Below are 23,572 nucleotides of genomic sequence, written 5' to 3'. Positions count from 1 at the left end.
TCTGAAAGGTGTGCCACTTGTCGCTATATACAGTCAAATAAAATTATTTGCAGACATTGTCAATCCACTTCTGAACGAATGCCTGGGGTTGTTTGACCATGCATATAACCACGGTGGTGGGTGAAGTGGGTTGGATTGGAGATTTGCCCAGACTTCACTGCCCACCAATGTTATCTGTGACTAGTAATTAAACTTTCATTGCTGGGTTTATAACTGCACCACTCATCCCCCTTTGCAAAGTACCACCACACCTATGCCTGCACGCATGTCATTGCATGCATCATTTTAAAGCATGGATAGCCCTACCTTGTCGCATATCCAAACCGCTTTGAATGAGGTGTACAGCCTTTGTTTTTCTAAGCTAAAGCTTTGAATAATTTGATTACAAAGTGCAGATATGGTCAATGTTGGCATCGCTGTCCTATCAGATGGGAGCACCCAGTCCCCTACCTCTAAGTTGGGTCCAGTGCTCGCTGATTCACTTTATTTGCTCACTGACGGTTGCCGATTTTCCATTGCAACTTCCACCGTTACTGCACATCTTCCAGACGGATTTTGTATGGTGTTGATGCTGCAGGTCAAAACGACTGCATGCACTGGGGAATTACTTCATCTTGTCCCAAGTTCAAGCATGCTCAATTCATACGATTACACCATTATGGTTGTTGCTGGCTGCTTTGTCTTTTAGGGTCTACTCGTTTAAAATATCCAGATGTAACCCTTTTCAATGCATAATTTGTATTGTACTGATTATAAACATTCTGAAATGCTATGGACATGCACGTGTTGACTTTAGGTATGCACACACCTTTAAAAAAATCCTATACTTATACAATTAAAATGTGCAAATTAATCAGTTTTACAAAATGGAGTGTAGCAGTTCAAAGTATTAAATGCATTTTGGCATGTTTAAATGAATGCTCGCACGAGGTCAAAATATATACTTGGGAAGCGGATTTTTACACCGTTTATTTCGCTGTGTGCTGGGTTGTGCGAGTGGGTGCACAAATATCAGAAGCACCAAGTGATGTCTTGCAAGCACTTCCCTTTAAACCACCAGGCCATGAGCTGGTTGTGTTCAGATAGTCTTGCCTCTTGTAGGGGGTCCCATCCACGCTGGTCCTGTGGGAATGTTGTGTACGGGTGAAGGCAGAACATTACCAATTACATCCAATGTTCTCTTATGCTGTCCTTAAGATCGGAAAATTACCTTGTTCGGGATGTTAAATAGACCCATTGTGTTTGATGCGACTTGGCTTTTAACAGTATTGCCACCTTGCACGAGAAGGGTCCCTTTGGTGAACTTGTAACTCTACAAAGTACCTTTTTAAGATTGATGGGGGGGGGGGGTAAAGGATAGTAATTAGATGATGGCATCAGATCTCACAAGCGAAGCAGGGTTGAGATGTAAATGGTGCATTGTCTGATCCTGGTTTTAAACCTGCACTGACCAACGTGGTCAGACAACTTGCAGTCGGAAAGTCCAACCCCATCCAGCAAGTCTGTTGACAAAGGGCTGCACTTTTGTATTTAAGTAAAGTGACTGCCCTGAATAGGTTTTGGCACCGTGGTGGTGAGATTTTAACGAACTTGCCTGGTATGCAGGAGGTTGTGGGTTCGATCCCAACCTGAACCCTGTATACTTGGAGTTTGCATGCTTTCCCCGTGGTCATGTGGCCTTTTCTCTGGGTACTCCGGGTTTTCCCTCATTTAAAAGCAAGCGTTTAGAGTTTTACTGCTGTCACTTTCCACAATAAGCCGCTTCGTTGAGCTTTCATTTGTGGCCGGGTCGTTTATGAAAAAACGGCTACATAGCCTAGTGGGCCTTACCTGGTAAAATAAAAATAGTTTAGAAAAAACATGCAACTATATATTGTCTTGTCGATGGGTTCAGATCGTGTAACTTGACACTTCGGGAGGATCCCGAATTGCAATTTTTGGTCAATTCAGTTCGGGAGCTGGAACAAAACATGAATGTTTTGTAGTCTGCTGATTACAATGAAGCCGTTAATTGTCCTTATTTACAGAAGTACCCTTTTTTCAGAAGAATGTACAGTATCAGTTTTGGATGTAGCCCATGGCTGAACAGCAGGGAAATCGATGAGATGGGCAGTGGTGCACCGAGGTCATTATGTTCAGTCAAAATAATTCGACACGTGACGGGGAGAGAGTTGTTTTCCACTCGGGCAGTTTCACAAGCTACTCGGCCTGACAGTAAACATTACAAAATCATCTCAACACATGGGATGTCGTTCTGAAGGTAATCACAGTTTTAAAATGGTCTGATAGTTTAAGAAAACAACTTTGGGTAAAGTTATTGGCTTGGCATAGACAGAACTGAATGCACAATGACCACTATCTCAGTGTCGATGAAAAAGTTTGTCAGAATACGTTCAACACCGGTCATTTTATGAACAAGGTTGACAGTTTTATCTGAATGTCTTAACTGGTTGACATACTAAGTCCACAATACAGATTTTTTGTGTAAGGTTTGTCACGTAAACACAACATGCCAATTCGTCACTTGTACAGCACACCGGTGTGTTGAAGAGCCAAGCCACAACATTTACAATCTGAGTACGACGTTTCGCCAGTAGTTATAATCCCATGTCCATCATAACGTCCTTTTTACTTCGATGTCTCAACAGCGTTACGGAGATCACGTGACGTGATGGTTCTGCCTTTGTAGTGAGGGTTGTAAGTTGATGCCGAGGAGGAGGGAGGAGGCGCCTCGGCCCCCCATGTGGAGTGACGTCACCCACTAATTAATATTAATGGCGGGGTCCATTTGGAGGACGTCACCTTATAATAATTACTAATGAGGGGGGCTGTTCGATGTTGAGTGACGCCGCCTGCTCATGATTATTAATGAGGGGGGCTGGTCGACGTGGAGTGACGTCACGAGCGTTGCACACAGACGTTCTTGGCTCGGGTAATAATGGGGGGGGGTCCATTTGGAGGGCGTCACCTGCTCATGATTATTAATGAGGGGGGCTGTTCGATGTGGAGTGACGTCACTTGCACATGATTATTAGTGAGAGGGGGGGGAGTACTCCATATTGAGTGACGTCACCCGCTCATGATTATTAATGTAGTGGGGGGGGGTGTCCATTTGGAGGACGTCACCTCATGAATATTAATGAGGGGGCTGGTCGATGTGGAGGCACGTCACGAGCGTTAAGGACAGACATTCCTGAGTGATTATAGTCGGTGTGGGCTTTGTCGGGTGGTGGTGGGTTTAACGACACATTTATATATTTACGCGATCTAACCCAAAAACAAAACTATTATGGATGATATTGGTAGCGAAAGCCACTTCATAATGATACACTAACGAATAACCATATCTTGAGAGTGTGTAAGGGGCCGTCCATAAATGACGTCACGCACCTAGGGGGGGGGGTCAGACATTTGTGACGATGTGCAACTTTAAATAAATATAGACAACACATTCTACTTAATTAATTAGACTTTTAAATAAATGTTTTCTCCTACAACATCAGATTGCAGCGCCACATTAAATACGCACTACAATGACAGAGTTTAAAGCGATTTAAAGCATGTTTTATTTTGGGGGGGGGGGGTAGAGCTTTGTGACGTCATATTTGAGGGGGGAGGGGAGTCTGACTTTTTGTGACGCAGTGTAACAAAGTGGGGGGGGGGGTCTAAAATCGTCCAAAATCGCGTGAAGTCATTTATGGACGGCCCCTAAAATGTGCATCTGAATTGATGGCGCTGCTCTCGATGTGAGCAGACGCCCGCGTGTGTGACTGCGTGGTCACCGTGGCAGGTGGGACGACCCTGCGAGCGCTCCACCTCCGCGTGTGCTCCAGGTGAGCGTCCTTGAGAGCGGAGCGCCAGGCCGCGCTGAGACAAGACTCGCACAGCTGGCACTGCCACCACAGGATGCAGAGGGGGGTGGGGGGAACGCAGGAGGAAACAGGTCACGGGATAACCTCGTAGTTTATTGCTTATTACACGCTTTTTTTTATTAACTCACTCTGTTGTTGTATCCTCAAATCTTGTAACTCAATTTGGTACAAAACATCCGACATCGTATTGAATGACACGTGGTACAACCCAAAGAGAAAAAAACACATCAGAGCTATACTTCCATGAGATGTTGAGCTTTAAAGATCCAGGTTGAACATCTGTGCTTGGCGAGTGTACAATGTGTGAATTCAGGGGTGGGTTCCCCTGATATACGCGTTTCTTTACAAACCCTGTTATTTTTTGTGACACTTTGTTCACGTTTATAGCTAGTGTCACATTGCTCTTGTAAGACAAGAAAAGCACCGTTGAAACCACCGAAAATCACAATTCTTATCTGGAATTCAGTGGTTACTGTTCATAGAGCACTCATCTGGGACTGCCCGGCATGTCGGCACGTGACAATTATGTGCAGCTTTAGAGACACAGCAAACAACTCGGGGAGTTATTTTGCATGCTGTACAATTTTGAGATGCAGGAAGTAAATTTTTCGATTTCTCAAAATAGTTCCATCATATGGAAGACACTGCCACTCCTTTTGACCACGTGGTTGGGATGAATATCCTCAAAGAGTTATTCTACTGGCTCAATTCATGAGCAATTTAAATTGAGTTTATTAAAAACAAACTTGGTAATTGCAATATAATTACAATTTAATACGTGTTTTGTTGTTACCAATGATGATTTAGACCCTACTCTTTTTAAAAAAGCAGGCCACGTTTTACTGTTATTAACCTGGAAAGTCTGCTTTACAAACAATCATTTTGTGGCATATCCAGGTTATATTTTGGTCACCTGTTAGTAGCTGCCAACGATGGTGTAGCAACTACAATTTCATTTAATAAAATATAGAGAGAGTGGGTTTAAACTTTTGAAGCCAAAACATTGCTTCGTATTATCAGTTGATTTTAAATCTATATTCACAAATGCCCCATGATTCCTGGTCGCTGTGTGCTCGGCTTTCACGAGCGGGGGTCGTGCAAAGTACTTGACAGTGTTGGACAAAAGCACAATGAGAGTTGGGCGTAAGAACAAGTGGCTTGGCCATGACGCGTACGCACTTTGTGCTCGCATGAGTCCCGGCAGTGGTGCAGACAGAGCTCGGGGTGCGTCTGTATGTCACGATCGCTCACCTGCATGGCCAGACTGCAAAGTGGAGAGGGCCCAGTCAGTGCTCGCCTGTTAATGACCATTCAACTCGTTAAATCACGGTTCTTCAATCGTATATTTTCAGCAGGACACACGTGACGTCATATGTCACGTGTTTATTTAACTCCCCCTACCCCCCTCCCTTGCCCCTCCCCCTCTCTTACCTATGTAATGCGGGCGTAAATGGGCGGGGCGGATATGACGATCCGAGAGGGAGGAGTCAGGGTGACGTGGGGGAGAAGTTATAGCGGGGAGACAGGAAGCTATCTGGGTCAGTCGGGGGAGTGAAGGGTGGTGAACACGTTGGGTGGTCGCCGTGCCTCAGCCTGGTGGCTGAGGGGCTCATGACGGCGCCAGCCAGCGGGGTGGAAGAGAGAGTGGAGGATTGAGGTAGGAAATGGCGAGATAGCCATAGAGGCCACGAAGGGCTGACATTGGGAGGTGGCGAGATCGCCACGCACGGAGGAACAGGGAGCAGAGATGGAGCTGCTGGGGGAGCAGCCAGAGGGCTGTACCAAGAGCCTGCAGCGGAGCTGCAGGAGCGTGGAAGGCTACGGGAGCGAAGGCAGATGTGGGGCTGCCAGGGAGAGAGTCTCAGGAGGAGTGCCGTGTGGGAAGGAGAACGCGAACCCCAAATAAAGGACACGGAGTCAGCAAGAAGTGTTCGAGTCCTTTTATTACACTGGAGTCAGAAGTGAAACGGCATCTCAAAACAACTGAGAGAAAGAAGAAAAAAAAATATTCCTGCTACATCATCCGACGACGACGACCTTCCTCAGACAGTGGACCTGCCTGCGATGGAAGAGGAGATCCGTTCTGGAACGAGTACGGGTCCGGGTGAGCAAGGTGTCGCCGCGTCGGTGGACCTGTCTGTGCCGAAGGATGCCAACTTACGATGGAGACAGATGGTGATGCAGATGGGGACCTTGAAAATCGTGCTGGCGCGACTGTGTGAGTTCACCACGCCGAGGACGACGTCGAGGAGGCCCGGTGGTGATCCGCAGGCCTCTGCCTTTCCTGCGCTGCCAGCGCCATTGCCACGTGGCACGAAGACGCCATCTTGGGCGTGGCAGGGGAGAAACGGCGGGAAGCCGCCATCTTGTCTTCACCGCGGCGGGAGGACGCCGCCATCTTCAACATCGCGGCGGAGAGGCAGCCTTGCGCTGCCATCTGGAGGTGCCGCGGGGTGAGAGCCTGCTGTGAGCTGCTGTTTTTCGAGGGGGTGCTGCGAGGAGAAGACGCCGATGCTGCAGCTGCTGGGGCGGGAGCTTCCCGTCCTGGCTCGGGTGCGTGACAACGGAGCCGTCAAGTCGCCGAACGAGTTCTGCGAGGCGTCTCAAGTTGCCACCCTGCCGTCCTCTTCTTGCTGCAGCCCCGGGCGAGTCATAACGATACGCACCCGGCCTTAACACACACCTCACTCATCTTTCGAGGGCCGGGGGGCTATTTTGGTTTTCTCTTATGACTCGATTGTGCGGAGCGCGGTTCGGACTGTGTGTATGTGTGTGTAATAACGATGAACGCGCTATCTGCTTGTTGCTTGGTGTCAATATAAGTGTGTGCGTGTGTTGAGAATGGACGGAGAGTCTGCTGTATTTGCTGAGTGTCAAATTGTGTGTGTGCGCTGCTGCGTGGAGTTGTTATCTTAATGGTGAAGTTAATTATTAACTTGGGAGCGTCGGGTATCTTGCGCTGTATTATTTGTGGGTTACCTTGTGCGATGGGCTTAATTGGGAAAAAAATAACATATATTTTTTTGGTGTATTGTGCTGCGAGGTGCTGTGTGCGATGCGATTGTTGCAAGAGAGAGAATAATTGTGTTGTTGCTGCAAAGTTACGACAGGATTAATGGTGTGTTGGTTGCCTGCAGATCTGCTTGCTATTGTGCTTAAATGTGCGCGTGTGATCGCGATATGCTGATTGCATGTGCTGTTATACCGTTCTGTATGGTTATGGGGTGCGATGCAGTGGTTGATTATTGGAATTGGGATTGTTATTATATTGTGCGTACCTGTTGGAAATTGGTAACAAATTCGAGGGGGACCCAAATAATTGGTTGTATGGTTGTTGTGCACACGAGATTGCGTGTATATTATAGAGGGGGACCCTAAAATTCGGTTGTATTGGTGTTGTGCACACGAGATTGCGTGTATATTATAGAGGGGGACCCTAAAATTCGGTTGTATTGGTGTTGTGCACACGAGATTTCGTGTATATTATGGGTAATTGCGCTTTTTGAGAGAGAGAGCGCGCTTTGAGGGTGCGTGATGACGCCGTTGTGGGTGTCTCAAAGGTTAATGCTAATGGGACCGTAAATTGGCGCCAAGTGGCGTCGCGTATTCGGTTGATCGCATGCAGCCACGAGTTGCTTGGCGAGTTGGGTTGTGTAACTAATGTGGTTGGTAAAATATTGGTTAAAAATTCCACGATATGACAGCTGTGCGCAGCAAGCTGGGGCTGTGCGTCTATCGTTGGTGGGGTTGTTATAATGTGACGGGAGATGCGTCTTGTGACCCCCAGCTAAGGGAAGCTGGGGTGCACGAATGGAGAAAACTGGCCACGTGTTCGCACGTTGGGCCGCCATTTTGCGCGCACGCGGGGTATGGCGACGATGCGCTTTGCGGAAAGGGCCGCCATTTTGAGTGCGCGCGAGATATTGCGCGAACGCGCTGGGCGAAGGGGGACGCCATTTTGAGCGCGCGGGAAAAACCGGGGTGGGGCAAATATTCCATCTGTTATGCCTGCCATTGTTGATTGGGTGATGCACGAGTTGTGGTCACATCGGGCTATGGCTGATGGCTGACCTGACAGCCCGGAGGCGAAACCTCCGTGGTATGTCTTAAACTAATGGGCCATGTGCTCATATGGCTCGGGGAGTCATGGTTCAGTTGTGCGGTGGCAGACTGAACCTGGTGTGCCGGGGGCTCACGGGATCTGGGTTAGGGTGTTATTGTCTCTATAAGAGAACATTGCCCCGTGGGGGGAGTACAGGGGGTCTGGCATTGCTGGGGGATGAACCTTCCCTGGGCTATAAAGCATCGGACTATACGAGGCTGGTGTGTGTCCATCTCTGATGGGATAGTAAGGGAGGAGCGTGGCCGAGTTGCTGCTCATCCCCGAAATTGCACTAGCTGAGAGTATGGTCAGTGGATGTTGCTGTGGGTTGACGACCACGGTGGGGGTTAGGGCGAGTTAAACATTACCGCTGGGGAGCGTGGCTCTCTCCACGCGAGGGTGTGCGATTAGGTGTTTTGTTGGGTTGCTGAGAGTGACCGTGGGTACATGCTGTGTATGTGCGATGTCTGTGCTGGTCCTCAAGGGAGGACTGCTGGTGGGTAAGAGCAGGAAATTTTGTTGTTGTTGTTGTCACGTGTAAATAATATTGTTGTTCAAATGTAAATACTGGGGCATCCATTGCGTCATTTTGGGTATTTATGGGGAGTTTTTTTAAGCGGGCTGGATTTACATCATCTCCACTACCCTGAGGCCGGGTGGCTGTCGTGTACGACATGCGGATGTGCGTTGTTGTGCTGTGCCTCAGGGGATTGGATTCTCCTTCTCGTCACAGATTCTTCAGCTCCCGTCGCACTGGGTGTTACCTGGTGTGCTAGCTGGATGAGGACTTGAAGGAGCAATTGAGCGCCGTTCGTCATTCTGCTCTACCACTTGCTCTTTGACGTTGGACTTGAGCCGAGCGGATGGAACTGCAACATGGACACGCACTAAAACATCACATTCTGGGTTGTGCGCGTTGGCCGTTCTTGCGTGTCAGTTGCCGTTGTTGTTCATTGTGCCATTCTTATTCTTGTTGTTGTTGCGCGGAGGACAGGCCGGTGTTCTGTTCCAGTTCCTGATACCTCCCCTTTCGTTGCTTGTGTTGTTGTTGTTATAATCTCCGTTGTGTCTGGGGGACTCCTGATTGTGATGCCTTCGCCCGCATTATTTTGTTCTGTTTCAGCCGAGGACGGCTGGGATTTTCTCTACGGGGGAGGGTAGTGTAATGCGGGCGTAAATGGGCGGGGCGGATATGACGATCCGAGAGGGAGGAGTCAGGGTGACGTGGGGGAGAAGTTATAGCGGGGAGACAGGAAGCTATCTGGGTCAGTCGGGGGAGTGAAGGGTGGTGAACACGTTGGGTGGTCGCCGTGCCTCAGCCTGGTGGCTGAGGGGCTCATGACGGCGCCAGCCAGCGGGGTGGAAGAGAGAGTGGAGGATTGAGGTAGGAAATGGCGAGATAGCCATAGAGGCCACGAAGGGCTGACATTGGGAGGTGGCGAGATCGCCACGCACGGAGGAACAGGGAGCAGAGATGGAGCTGCTGGGGGAGCAGCCAGAGGGCTGTACCAAGAGCCTGCAGCGGAGCTGCAGGAGCGTGGAAGGCTACGGGAGCGAAGGCAGATGTGGGGCTGCCAGGGAGAGAGTCTCAGGAGGAGTGCCGTGTGGGAAGGAGAACGCGAACCCCAAATAAAGGACACGGAGTCAGCAAGAAGTGTTCGAGTCCTTTTATTACACCTATATAATCTCTTATCTCGGCATCTCTCTCCCACTTCAGCAAAAAAATGTTCTTGCTGTGGTTTTCCCACCTGATGATGATTGCTTGTGTTGCAATCGAAACGTCGTGATTTAATGTATTTTATTTTATACCTACGTGACTTTACCGAACTAACCAAAGAGTATAGTTGGAATTTTTTTGATATTTACGAAAATATATAGATTTCCTCGACTTAATATTTCACTAAATTGTGAACCTAAGTTTAGATCAATTGGGAGATAAGTTGCCACCTCTGCCAATACCCGAAGAAGTTGGATTTGTAATTTTAATTCTGATGAAAAACAGTAGACATTTGCGGTTTAACATCCATCCCTTGGCAGTAGCGCCAGAATGTTGTTACTTTAACTAAAGATGTACTGCAAATGTACTACAGGTGTGCTGAACTTACCTGTGTGTGTCACCTTGGATGACGCTGCTGGCTACCCCCACCAGCTGTAGTGTGCTGAACAGAACCTGTGTGTGATCCATGGAGGCATAGGCTGATGCTTATAAACTTCACATTCTTTTAAAACATGATTTTATCTTTTATCCCAATTGGGCTCATGGTGTCATGTCAGAGACGAAGTATCCATCCGCATGAAACCACGACATGCAACATACATAAATGATAAATAATCGTTTCTCGCACGCGTGATTTACCTTGTATCGCTAGCATAATACATTTCAAATAATTATTGAAAGCAATGCATCATTACGTGGCTAATGATGAAACTTCAAAACCCTGTCGGGCTAAACTCCTCACTTGAGGTGTGACTATTAAAGGTGGTGGCGGGCCGCTAAGGAGGCAGGTGATGCAGTTCTCTTCCTCACCCACCTGCTCGTAGAGGAGTCTGTTCGGTGGGAAGTGTCGAGAGGAGAGGTTAGGAGACATGTTGACCTGCATACACGTGACACGTGCACTCTCGTCAGTTCAGGGTTTTTTGGATTTGGGGTAAATGTGTGCGAGCGCACACGGGGACGTTAAGCCGCGTGTGCGTACGCACGAGGTCCTCACCTCCATCAGATGAATGTTCAAGTCCTCGTCGAGCAGGAAGTCAAACCGGACCAACTCAAAGAACTTCCTGTAGCAGGGAGAGAGAGATGCAGGGCCGTGTGGGCTCAAATTCCAATCAAACACATAGTCATCGCCAGCAATCATTTGATGCGCTTTGGGCGTCGGTGAGTGTGGTGCTGGGAAGTCATTGGTGGTGGAGCGTGTGATGAGCGTTTAGAGAGTGAAGCCTATCCAAAGGAGGGTCAAAAGATGAATTTGCTACCCCCCACCAATGTTTTGTGAGTCATATACCATGACTTTGTATTACAGTATGCGTCCAAGAAAATGTTTCGCTGGGTGTGTCACTTGGAGAGAGTCAGACACTTTGTAGAGAGTGATCAGTGGCAGTGTTACAAGTGGCGGAAAGATTGACTTGTGGTTGAAAGAGTGACATGTGGAATAAAAAAGAACGATGAGTGGTAGAGAGAGTGTCCAGTGATAGTTTGATGAGTGGTACATCGCTTGCCGAGTGATATATAGAGAGAGAGACGGGCAGCATAAAGTGACGAGTCATACAGAGGCCTTACCAGTGTGAGGCATGTCCCTGCAGCGATGCATTGAGCTGAGGCTCCTTGACCAATAGGAGGTCAGCAATCGCCTTCTTGATGTCATCCCACAGCCGTTCGGGGGCCATGCCTGCAGCAGGGAGAGCAGTGGAGGAGAGGCAGCTTTGTGCAATTAGCAAATCTTTAACACTTCGTGCAAATGTTAATATCTCCCAATTGTGAGATAATCGGCGTCATGTCGTGAAAATGAATGCATTGTCATTTGGAACTCTGCAGTGAGCAGCGCATCACACTGCATCAGAGAATGGCCCCTGAATATGATGTCACGAAACTGTTGCTGCAGTCGCTGCAATGGGCATCTTTATCCACACTTCGATGGTAGACCTTTTAATCTTCTACAAGAGCGGTAAAAAAACAACAGTGAAACGCCTTCAGGTAATGTGCGTTTTTGTGTGTGCACGGTTCTCTCTCTCTCTCTCTCGTGTGCGTATGTTGTATTATGCGTGTGCTCGTACTTAGCGCGTGTGTGCATCCACGTCTATGTCGATCAGTGTCTGTGTGTCGCGCGGGCGGAGGGGTGATGGGTGTGACCCCCTCCCTGCCGCACCTTGAGACCCAGAAAATCGGGATTTTATTGACATTTACCAAATTAAACAATATTTTTTTTTAAATGTAAGAGCTCTGGCGTCACTGTGTGTCTGCGGTAGTGTGCAAGTGTCACGATCTTTGTCAATGTGTACTGTGTCTGTCCTGCGGTGGTGTAGCGGTTAGCGCTACGCTGCGCTGCGCAACTAACCCGGCGACCCGACTTCGATTCCCGCTCACGGCCAACACCAGTGACGAATTATCTGAACCTGGTCCCGGGGCCTCCCCTAGGTCGACTCAGCCTCAAATGAGTACCTGTTGCGTAAATCATTGCCACTGGGGAGACAAAGGCTGCCGGCCGTGGTGCTGGCCACCCACCCCCTCTTGCGCCATGGCGGCCTTCATAGGTGCTCGCTAACAGCGTTTGCCCATACAGTCTGTTAAGGCTATACGGGGGATCTTTGTATCTGTCGTGCACTCTTCGATGTGACCCAGTGCGGCCCCACCTAGCGAGCGCAGGTGAGCGGCCAGCGTCTGCTTGTGGCTGTACTTGTGGTCCACATACGCGCGCTTCAGGGATGGCATCTCTTCCGCAAATCCCCAGAAGAACGAGAACATACAGAGTGACAAACTAAACATAGGGTGCACGTGTGGTGATGTACAAGATGTTTTTTTTTCATTGGCTCAATCCCGCTTAGCTTACAAGATCTGATGAGATGGGTCCGCGTAGCCATCGTGCTTGGGTGGGTGACCACATTACATCAAATAGGCTGAGCAGCACGGGGCAATGCAGCAAAATCCATTGTTGTACTGTATTCTACTCAGTTTAACACGGAGGCTTTCGCGACGAATATCATCCATGATACAGGGCTTTCTTGGGTTAGATCGCGTAAATATACGGGGGATCTAATGCGATATAACCCCAAAAAACCTCTTATGTATACTCTTTGGTTCTTTCGGTAAAGTCACATAGGTCGAAACAATTATAGATCACGACGTTTCGGCGATCGAAACGGCGTGATCTAGTATTTGTATCTACTACGTGACTTTACCGAAATAACCAAAGAGTATGGATTCCTGCAGTCACGAAAGCTTCAAATCTCTACTCGACTTGTGTGCATCTGCATTTCTGCTGCACGCCTTCACCAACAGACAGTGACCAGAATGTTGATGTCTGCTCAAATAATCCCCAACAACGCGCACGGCGTGAAAATAACTTTGTCCTGCAGTGGATTGATCAGTGCATGCCGGCGAATAAAAATGATGATGATGACGAATTTTAGTGCGTGGTGCCGGTGGCAAGAATAAGAAGCATCTCACCTCCCACGTTGGGGTGTAGTCGTCACCCACCACATACGAGAGCACATCCCTGGGGTCAAAGGGTAGGTAATTCTTGCTGCAGAACCTGACGGTGAAAACAAGAAGTACGGGAAAAGCATAGATGTGATGGAAAGCTACGGGTTCTTTATGGTCGGCTACATTTAGAAATCGTCACCGCCGTCTGGATCCTGCTTGCTATTTGCCAAACGAAGCCGGTGAATGCTGGCCCTGGTTACAGTTTGGCACACGTGCATATAAAACGATGCAGGCTTTGCTTAATAACAGCCAAATGTTCATGACATTCACAGGAATGAAAATTTGAAATGTTGCATCGGTTAAATGAATAGCAGGTAACTGGGGAGGATAAAAATTAACCCGTATAAACAAAGTTTTTCACTATAAATCCTTTATAAGCGTGGCATCGGTTTAATTTTATTATTCATTTCTGTTTTTCTTGAGTAAGAGTTTCATTTTTATCACATTGGTATTTTAAATTAAATATGAAAAAAAGGTTCCTAAAAAGTGGAAAATTTAGGAAATTTTTTTTCACGAAAATAAATTGTCACGCACAACGAGTCTGTGTGCAAAATGTCAGCTCGATTGGATCACGGGAAGTGGGTTAAAAAACGACCCAAAGATTTGCACGGTCATAAGCGTGCAAGCAAGCAAGTTAACTTAATATAAAGGATTTAAAAAGTGAGACACGAGTTGTCATGCCTTGTGCAGGCAGTGGCGGCTTGGTGTTAGGGACCGGTGGGGCTGGGCCTCCACACGTGAAATAAGTATAACCCGTAAAAACAAAGTTTTTCACTCTAAATCCTTTATATGCGTGGCGGCTAGAGTCCTCTCGTCATCTGGCTTGAGATGGCTGCCACCTATGGGTCAGATGATTGTCTGCAGTATTAAACAATTGGTAATTAAATATTTAATTTGTTTTCCCTAAACAGTGTAAAATTTTGGAAAAAAAATTTCACGACCATTAATTGTCTCGCACAACGAGTCTGTGTGCAAAATGTCAGCTTGATTGGATCACGGGAAGTCGGGTTAAAAAACTACCGAAAGATTTGCACGGTCGTAAGCAAGCAAGCAAGCAAGCGAACTTAATATAAAGGATTTAAAAAGAAAATCCCCTTACCGACAGTTAGCTGTGCTCGGGTTTCTATACTAATGGTACAAACACTCACCTACCTTACTATTTGGTTCTTTTGGTAAAGTCACGTGGGTATTAAATAAATTACGACGTTTCGGGCGCAACACAAGCGTCCGGCATGTCTCCCCAGTGGCACCTGATGACGGACGCTTGTGTTGCGCCCGAAACGTCGTCATTTATTTTATACCCACGTGACTTTACCGAAAGAACCAAAGGGTATGGATACCTGCAGTCACGAAAGCTTCAAATGAAGATTATTCACCCACCTGCTTCGTACACCCCTCCCCCCAGTCCCCTTCCCCCCACCTTCCCCCGCCACCTTGATCCGCCCCCACCACCTTCCTCCCGCCTTACCTCCCGCCATCTTCACCCGCCCCCACCACCTTCCTCCCGCCACCTTCACCCGCCCCCACAAGCTTCCGTGTCCCACCAATGTATCTACCCCCTCGCCACCGCCGCCTACAGGCACCGAGTATGAACTTAGCAGGTGGGCGCCTACCGCATGTCCCATTTCTGCGCGACCCACCAACCCCGCTGTAGTGGAGCGGTGAGCGCGTTGCACTACGAACCTGGCGACGCGAGTTCGATTCCCGCTCATGGCCAACATCTATGACGATTATCTGAACCGGTCCTGGGCTTCCCCTAGCTCGACTCAGCCTCAAATGAGTACCTGGTGCGGTGCGTAAACATCGCCACTCGGGAGACAAAGGCGGTTGGGCGTGGTTGCTGGCCACCCACGCTCTCGTGTGCCGTGCCGGTCTTTATAGGTACTCCTAACAGCACTTGCCCCAAAAGTCTGTTTAAGGCAAATATGGGAACTTTGTCTTTGTAGCAAACGTAACAAATGTGTCAGTGCGCAGCATAACACGTGCGGAACGGAGGGAACGCGAGGGATTTATAAGAGGGCACGGGTTTGAAGAGGAAGGTTCCTGACGAGAGACTTGAATGCAAAGAGAAGTGTGGGCCAGGCGAATTTGTCCGGGGAGGTAGTTCCAGAGGCTGGGATCACAGTTGCTAAATACATAAATAAATAGGTTTTTTCGGTAAAGTCACGTAGGTAAAACATTAAAATTAATAAAAGTAAAATAAAATAAAAATCACGACGTTTCGGAGGCAACACAAGCTTCCGTCTTCAGGTGGAACCAGCTGTCGTGGCTGTGACGGTTCCACCTGAAGACGGAAGCTTGTGTTGCCTCCGAAACGTCGTGATTTTTATTTTATTTTACTTTTATTAATTTTAATGTTTTACCTACGTGACTTTACCGAAAAAACCTAAGAATATGATTCCTTGCAGTCACGAAAGCTTCAAATCTAGAATTAATAAATAGGTCACAGTCCGTGAAGCTGAAGGAGTGTGTCTCTCTCTGCTTGTGTGTCTGTCTCCGGGTCTCTGTTTTGTCTCTCTCTAAAATGTAGCAATCTTTGGAAGAACGTAATCAACCAGGTGGGGTGTTGACTGTTGTGTTAGCCGGCACTTTGTGTGGCATTGCATTACATTTTTAAGTTTACTATGTTTGGTTTTCTAATTCATTCTTACCTGATGCCGATTGCTTGTGTTGCAATCGAAACGTCGTATTCTATTATTACATTGTATTTTCTACGTGGCTTTACCGAAAGAACCAAAGAGTAATTACGGCAGTCACGAAAGCTTCGAACCTAGTCTGCAGAAGGTTGTTTTAGAGATAAGCATGGGCAAGGCCGGAGATGGCTTTGAACGCGAGTTGATATTCAGCGTGCTCCGACCTCAGGAGCACCTCCTCGTCGTACGCGTACACCCGCAGGGGCTGCACGGACGTCACCACCACGTAAATTCCCACGTCGAACTTCCTGCACTCAGCACGAAAAACATCGCAATCACAGCGTCGCCAATCAACGGGAGGTCGCTCCGTTCTTCCGCCACTGCAGCGGACGTTGCCTGGAACATCTTCCTCCCCGTGGCCATCCGCACTGCCAACTCCACCCCGTGGTCAACTTCAAGGCTCCGGTCACCTCCGATGAGCACGGTTGGCTACGTACGGTGCGGAAGATATCCAACATGCACACGTACCTAAAACAAAATCGCCCTGAATGCGGTACAGCAGTAGGTTCGTGAAAATATCCGTGCGAAACTTTGAGTGTTGCCCTCTCATATGTCTGGGTTCCTTCTGGGTGCTCCCGCTGCGCCACTATGCTGCCTTCTCGCCTCCCAATGCTCATTGTTGTGAGCGTCTCTTTGTCGCTTCCAATTTGCGAGTCAGTGCCCAGCGGCCCACTGGCGTTTTTCCCAAGTCCCCCTCCACAAGTGTTTGAACACACGTGCGTGTGTGTGCGCACACAGACACACGCACGGTGCTGACCTTCCGTCAATGAGCAGTGGTCGCTGAACGAACTCTTGCACGAAGACGTCTGCTCCCAGACGCTCCACGTCTACGCGGAACGCGAGAGAGGTGACAGTGAAAGGGAGTAGCAAGAGCGTCTGCGACGAGACCAGTTCCATCTTCCACGGCAGGGCCGTTGGTACGAGAAACAAAGCATGTGTTTTTTTGCAAGCCTGGCTGATCAAAGTCTACAAAAACTATATACATTTCAACAAAAACTATAAACAATTTTTCGTTATTTTACCAGGTAAAGTCCACTGAGCTATATAGCTCTTTTTAAATCCTTTATATTAAGTTCGCGTGCTTGCTTGCTTGCTTAGGACCGTGCAAATCTTTCGGTCGTTTTTTAACCCACTTCCCGTGATCCAATCGAGCTGACATTTTCCACACAGACTCGTTGTGCCAGACAATTATGGTTCGTGAAAAAAAATTCCCAAAATTTTACACTTTTTAGGCAAAAAAAAATATTTTACATATATTCAAATAGAACGCATTCATGGCTTTGGCTGAACATCACAGTGCAAGAGCCCAGAGCGTAACCCCTCCACAGGCCGTGGTGGAGTAGCGCAGTTAGTAGCGCCCTCGCTTCCCATGCCAAAGGTCGCGGGATCGATCCCCGCGTCCTCCACAGGCGAATCTATTTTTAAATCCTTTATAATTAAGTTCGCTTGCTTGCTTAGGACCGTGCAAATCTTTCGCTCGTTTTTTAACCCACTTCCCGTGATCCAATCGAGCTGACATTTTCCACACAGACTCGTGTGTGACAATTAATTTTCGTGAATTTTTTTTTCCAAAATTTTACACTGTTTAGGGAAAACTAATTAAATATTTAATTACCAATTGCTTAATACTGGCAGACAATCATATGACCCATAGATTGCAGCCATCTCAAGCCAGAAGACGAGAGAACTCTAGCCGCCACGCATATAAAGGATTTATAGTGAAAAACTTTGTTTTTACGGGTTATACTTATTCAGAAGTGATCTTGGCCACAAATGATAACGATGTGGCTAATCATGCGGACATTTATAACAGCCAAATAGTCTAAGGGGCCGTCCATAAATGACGCCACGCACCTGGGGGGGGGGGGGGCAGACATTTGTGACGATGTGTGACGAGGGGGGGGGGGTTGAGAAATGTGACGTCACATCAAAATTGTAACAACACCAATTGTTATAACAACACTCCTACAACATCAGAGTGCAGCGCCACATTAAATACGCACTAAAATGACAGTAGTTTAAAGCGACTCAAAGCATGTTTTATTTTAAAAATGGAAATATGGTTTTGGGGGGGAGGCAGAGCTTTGTGACGTCATATTTGATGGGGTGTCTGACCTTTTGTGACGCCGTGTGACGAAGGGGGGGGGGTAAAAAATCGTCCAAAATCGCGTGACGTCATTTATGGACGGCCCCTAAACGCACGTTTCCAAATGTGGAGGTAAACACCAGAAGACCCGGAGAAAGATCTACGCGACCACGGGGAGGTATACATGCAAATTCCAAATATACACGTGCCGGGTTTGGGGTCGAACCCACGACCTCCTGTGTCCCGGGCGAGGTAATTAACAACTTGCCACTATGGCACCCAAGTCGGCTTAATGCTGACCATTTTGGCTGTTGCTAACCATTAAGAAAGGCTTAATTTGGAGCTTTCGTGACTGCAGGAATTACTCTTTGGTCCTTTCGGTAAAGTCACGTATAAAGATAAAATAATACATTTAATAATAGCATACTACGACATTTCGATTGCAACACAAGCAATCGTCATCAGGTATAAAAGAAATAGCAACAAAAATCTAACCAGAAAACTATAGACAGATATATAAGCAGACAGATATGCCGATACGTGTTCTCTCTCTGTGTATCTTTATGATGTCTGTCTGCTTATATGTCTGTCTATAGTTTTCTGGTTAGATTTTTGTTGCTATTTCTTTTATATCTGATGACGATTGCTTGTGTTGCAATCGAAACGTCGCAGTATGCTATTATTTAATTTATTATTTTATCTTTATACGTGACTTTACCGAAAGAACCAAAGAGTATTAAGAAAGGCCTTTCGTCATCTCACTTTGCCGCCATGAACAACGACAGCTGATCTCTCACCATGCGGGGACACGATCTGTATTCCGCGGTGGCTCTTGGACTTTTGAAGCCACAGCTTCTTGGGTTGCTCCTTCGCCTGAGGAAATTACAAAAAAAATGCCCAGTATCGGCTTCAACAGGCTGTTCGGGCAAGTGCTGCTATACGTGCGTGTGCGGCAGGTGGTGCTGGTGCATCTGACGCACACACATACCAAAACAAATCAAAGACCTCTTTCCCTAAGATCTTTGCCAGACTGTTGGGGCAAACGATGTTAGCAAGCACCTAATAAAGTCCGCATGGTGCACGTGGTATTGCTGTGGCCAGCACCACACGCGGCCGCCTTTGTCAATCTAGTGCTGATGTTTACACACTGAATCAACCTCGAGGAGGCCCACGACTGCTTCAGATATCACTCGCCACTGACGTTAGCCATGGGTGGTAACTGATGCATACCTCAAGATTCATTTAAAATAGAACAAAGATCTATTCTATATAAGATAATGGTTGTTTTTTTGTAATTGTTAAATGTGTATGTATCGTGTGATGTCCCCCTGTAATGATTATTATTTAGGCCACGTATGCTCTTGTGTTCGACTTAATTTCAGAATATGTGAGGAGCGGTGGCGTGGTGGTTAGCGCACTTCGCTATGAATCTGGCGACCTGACTCTAATTTTTCAGAAACGACTAACATCAGTGGCGAGTGATACTGGTAGGAACCCACTGTATCCACCAGCCCACAGGGGATTATTGTGTCCGTCCGTCGTGCAGGGAGGGGCTGGGTGGGGAGGGGAGGGTGGGGAGGGGCTGGGTGGGGAGGGTGGGGCTGGGTGGGGGGTGGGAGGCGTGGCGCTGGGTGGGGAGGGGCTGGTCACCCCGTGGTGCCCTTATAAAACTCAACGTTTAACCTACTCACGCCGGCTTGTGCCCGCCCTCACAGTCGGCCATATTTGCGGAATACACCACGCCGCCGTAGACCCTGGCCATTGACTGAGCATCCCAACGTTCCTACCAGCTCCCTCCGCAGCAGGAATGTGTTTTCTGAACCGGTCCTGGGTGCCCCCTTCACCTACTCAACACTAACTAAAGTGGTGAAGTATGGTCAAACAGTCTCCATCACTGACACGGCATGGAGAGGACCTTCATTCAGCAGTGGAGTGACACGTGTATGTAAATGATCACCTTTATTATTATTATTATCACATGGTCTACATCGTGTTTCAGGTCTCCCTTGAAAGTGAAGTGAAAAGTCAAAGGGACCTCAGCTGGCATGGATACTTATAGTCTTTCGAGTACATTTGCACCACGTACCTGAGCCATCAGCAGGAGTGTGTCCTCCGGAAGGTGGAAGGCGCGAGGAATGAAGGTGAGGTTAGTGGAGGCGACATGGAGTTTACTCGTGAGGAACCCTGAGCCGGGGAAGTGGTTAATCTGACAGCACGGGGACACAATACATCGTCATCAGCGACATCATCATCATCTGTAGCATCGTTGTCAGTATCATCATCGTCAACATGATCAATAAAACGACCGATCATTGTCAACATCGTTTATAACAAGAACGATGGATGATTTTTTTTTTACGTTAAAAGTGGCGATTATGAAGATGTGCATGCCGCACCCAGCGCGGCAGGATGGAGGGGGGTCCCCAATGAAGCAGCCTGCTGAAGGGGGGGTAGCCGTGTGCCCAGAGGAGCGACCAGCGGGACTGGGGCCCCCCACGAGTGAATCCGAGACGTGCGAGAACGCGGCGCACCTCCTCCAGGTCTCCATCGCCGCCCTGCTGCAGCGCACCGACACACACAGACACACACAGACACACACCGACACACACAGACACACACAGACACACACCGACACACACAGCCCCACTGGTGACACCGACTACTCACCGACATACACAGACACACCGGTCCCACCGACTACACACCAACACACACCGACACACACAGACACACACAGACAACACACAGACACATACAGACACACACAGACAACACACAGACACACACAGCCCCACTGGTGACACCGACTACTCACCGACACATACAGACACACCGGTCACACCGATTACACACCGACACACACCGACACACACAGCCCCACTGGTGACACCGACTACACACCGACACACACAGCCCCATCGGTGACACCGACTACACACAGACACACACAGCCCCACCGGTGACACCGACTACACACCGACACACACAGCCCCACCGGTGACACCGACTACACACCGACACACACAGCCCCACCGGTCACACCGACTACACACCGACACACACAGCCCCACCGGTCACACCGACTACACACCGACACACACAGCCCCACCGGTGACACCGACTACACACCGACACACACAGCCCCACCGGTCACACCGACTACACACCGACACACACAGCCCCACCGGTGACACCGACTACACACCGACACACACAGCCCCACCGGTGACACCGACTACACACCGACACACACAGCCCCACCGGTCACACAGACTACACACCGACACACACAGCCCCACCGGTCACACCGACTACACACCGACACACACAGCCCCACCGGTCACACCTTCTACACACCGACACACACAGCCCGACCAGTCAAAATAATGATTCCCTTACTACGGGCAGTGCATCCAATCCACTGTTGTACCCAGCGTCTATGGTCCCACGGATTTCTTCCCCAACTTCACCAATCCACACTGACCAGCGTGGCCAGGTATAGACAAATAGTTAAGGAGGCCTTCATCCAGCAGTGGCTTTACAAAAGGGCTCTACATTTATCCTGTACTCTTTGGTTCTTTCGGTAAGGTCAAGTAGGTATAAAATAAAATCAATCACGTTTCAGGCGCAACACAAGCGCCCGTCATCGGACACAAGTGTTGTGCCCGAAACGTCGTGATTTATTTTATTTTATACCCACGTGACTTTACCGAAAGAACCAAAGAGTATGGATCCCTGCAGTCACGAAAGCTTCAAATCAAGATGTATCCTGTAAACTGATTGCGGGTAATCAAGCACCTTACAACGTGGCGGTGGCGATGATGATCCACTTGCTCATGACGATCACAAAGCTGATGATCCTCAAATTCTCGAATGCACCAATGACCCCCCGCTGTGCCATTGCCAAGAGGCTGTAGACCAGTGTACTCACGTGTGGCGCAAGCAGGCAATAAACCATGGGCTCCGGCTCGCGTGGTCGTGCCCGTGTCTCCGCGCCGCTCTCAGGACCCATCGGAGCCGCTCCCGAATCCAAGACCTGGCTCCTCCACCTCTCGCGCATCTCCTGAACGAGACCCGCGCTCATTACGAGTCCCACGGTTGTACCCAGCAAGGCAGCCCAGCAGCGGGTGCCGCCGCTGGGACAGGAGCCCCGTGCCCTGCTCCGACCCCTGGGCATCTCGGCCCCTGTGTCACCATAAGGGCCCCCCGCCCCCTGTGCGCTTCAATGCAAGGGGTCAATTTACAAGGTCCACGTGTCAATAGAATGGTCCCAAATGGTCGTCGTGTCACCTGAAGGGGCCGCAAGGGTCCTTGTGTCACTGCAAAGATCCCCCGTGTCAAGGCGCATCCCGTGCGTTACCACAAGGGTCGTCGTGTGCCTCCACACTTCTCGGGGCCGTGTTTGCCGTGGCAATCCTCGCTGCGGAAACCACCCACCCCAGGTCCCCCTTATTCATCCGTGGCGCCGTCATCCGCCGCTGCGTCAACTGCAGGAGCTGAGAGTTCAGAGGCTCAATAACCAACAACGACGACAACACAAAGACGACGACGATGATGATGATGATGATGAGGACGAGGAGACTGATGGAAGCTGTGGCGGGAGCAGGAGACGGAGCCGTGGACGGAGCTGCATGGATGGAGCTTGCGGGAGCTGGAAGAGCGCAGAGGGAGAGCGGAACGGAGTTTGGAGGAAGCTGGGATGGGAAGATTTGGGGGTCGTGCAGCAGAGCCGAAATTGATGTCGACGCGCATTCTGTCCGCTAGATGCCGCTCCGATCCGTGCAGCTCCACAGATCCAGCAGCAGCTGCTGCTGCTGCTCGGTGGTGGTGGTGGGAGGAGGAGGTCAGAGGGGGATACGGAGGAGGTGAAAGGAATGCGAAGGGGAACGGAATCCCGGCCTATGCGATCAGCCCCGTTGGAAGACACTTATAGCACCATGACGTCAATCCACTGCTGGATCAGGGCCCCCTGGTCCACGCCTTTCGGCTTGATGGGATCATTTCACCAAACTTCGGCACGCTGGTCAATGCGGTGTTGCCGAAGGCCGCGGCTGCATTGGATTGCAGTGCTGCAGTGGATTTTGCTGCACTGCCCAATGGTGACAACATCGAGCAGCGGCAGAAGCCTTTAGCAGATGCTCTTTTACAAGGCCGTAGCCATGGAGTCAACATTGGGGGGGGACCCAATCTTCCAGGGGGTATGGGGGTTTCCCCCCAGAAAAAAAAAATCTAAATTTGAAAACGAATTTCCTGCCTAAAATATAAAAAAATTCACTAACACATAGGATGGACTTTTTTTTTACAATAATGTCTAATAGCGTATTGTATTACATTGCTCTGTTTTTACTACCTTTTCTTGTTTCATTGTCTGTAATGGCCAGATATTAGGGATTAATAAAGTACAACCATAACCACAATCATATTAACATAAATCTATTTATAGCAATATTTTGGGGAAGATATTTTGAGCATATTTTAAAATAGATGTGTCCCCCCCCCAATATACTGTATATTATAATTACGGCCTTGCTCTTTTATGTGACCAGGTCAGATCTCTAAATCTAAGCGGACTGGAGCCGAGTTAAAGGGGATATTTACAAGGCTATTGTCCGTAGGTTGGCT

At 48.7% G+C, this 23,572-nt stretch overlaps 1 protein-coding gene across 2 annotated transcripts; it reads right to left on the bottom strand.

Moving 5' to 3' along the window:
• Positions 1–827: 827 nt before the first annotated feature.
• LOC133347260 (probable tubulin polyglutamylase ttll-15) lies at positions 828–22,645 on the bottom strand. 2 transcript variants are annotated; one of them, XM_061559377.1, is made up of 15 exons: positions 21,882–22,645; positions 20,347–20,508; positions 20,037–20,156; positions 18,748–18,823; positions 16,622–16,691; positions 16,029–16,112; positions 13,136–13,220; positions 12,322–12,400; positions 11,252–11,360; positions 10,686–10,752; positions 10,506–10,568; positions 10,080–10,144; positions 5,052–5,136; positions 3,783–3,893; positions 828–1,122 (listed from the first exon to the last, which is right to left on the bottom strand). In XM_061559377.1, the coding sequence occupies exons 1-15, from the start codon at positions 22,125–22,127 to the stop codon at positions 1,012–1,014; spliced, it is 1,533 nt and encodes a 510-aa protein (XP_061415361.1). In that variant the 5' UTR covers positions 22,128–22,645; the 3' UTR covers positions 828–1,011. The 2 variants fall into 2 exon arrangements, with proteins under 2 accessions (XP_061415361.1, XP_061415362.1); XM_061559378.1 differs by having other exon boundaries at positions 20,347–20,505.
• Between the last annotated feature and the right edge of the window lie 927 nt (positions 22,646–23,572).

Source organism: Lethenteron reissneri, chromosome 25 (assembly GCF_015708825.2).
Source record: "Lethenteron reissneri isolate LAM-NWPU_2019-01 chromosome 25, ASM1570882v1, whole genome shotgun sequence".
Taxonomy (NCBI): Eukaryota; Metazoa; Chordata; class Hyperoartia; order Petromyzontiformes; family Petromyzontidae; genus Lethenteron; species Lethenteron reissneri.
Note: the sequence above shows the minus strand (reverse complement) of the source record. Positions and strands in the feature narration are given on the sequence as shown.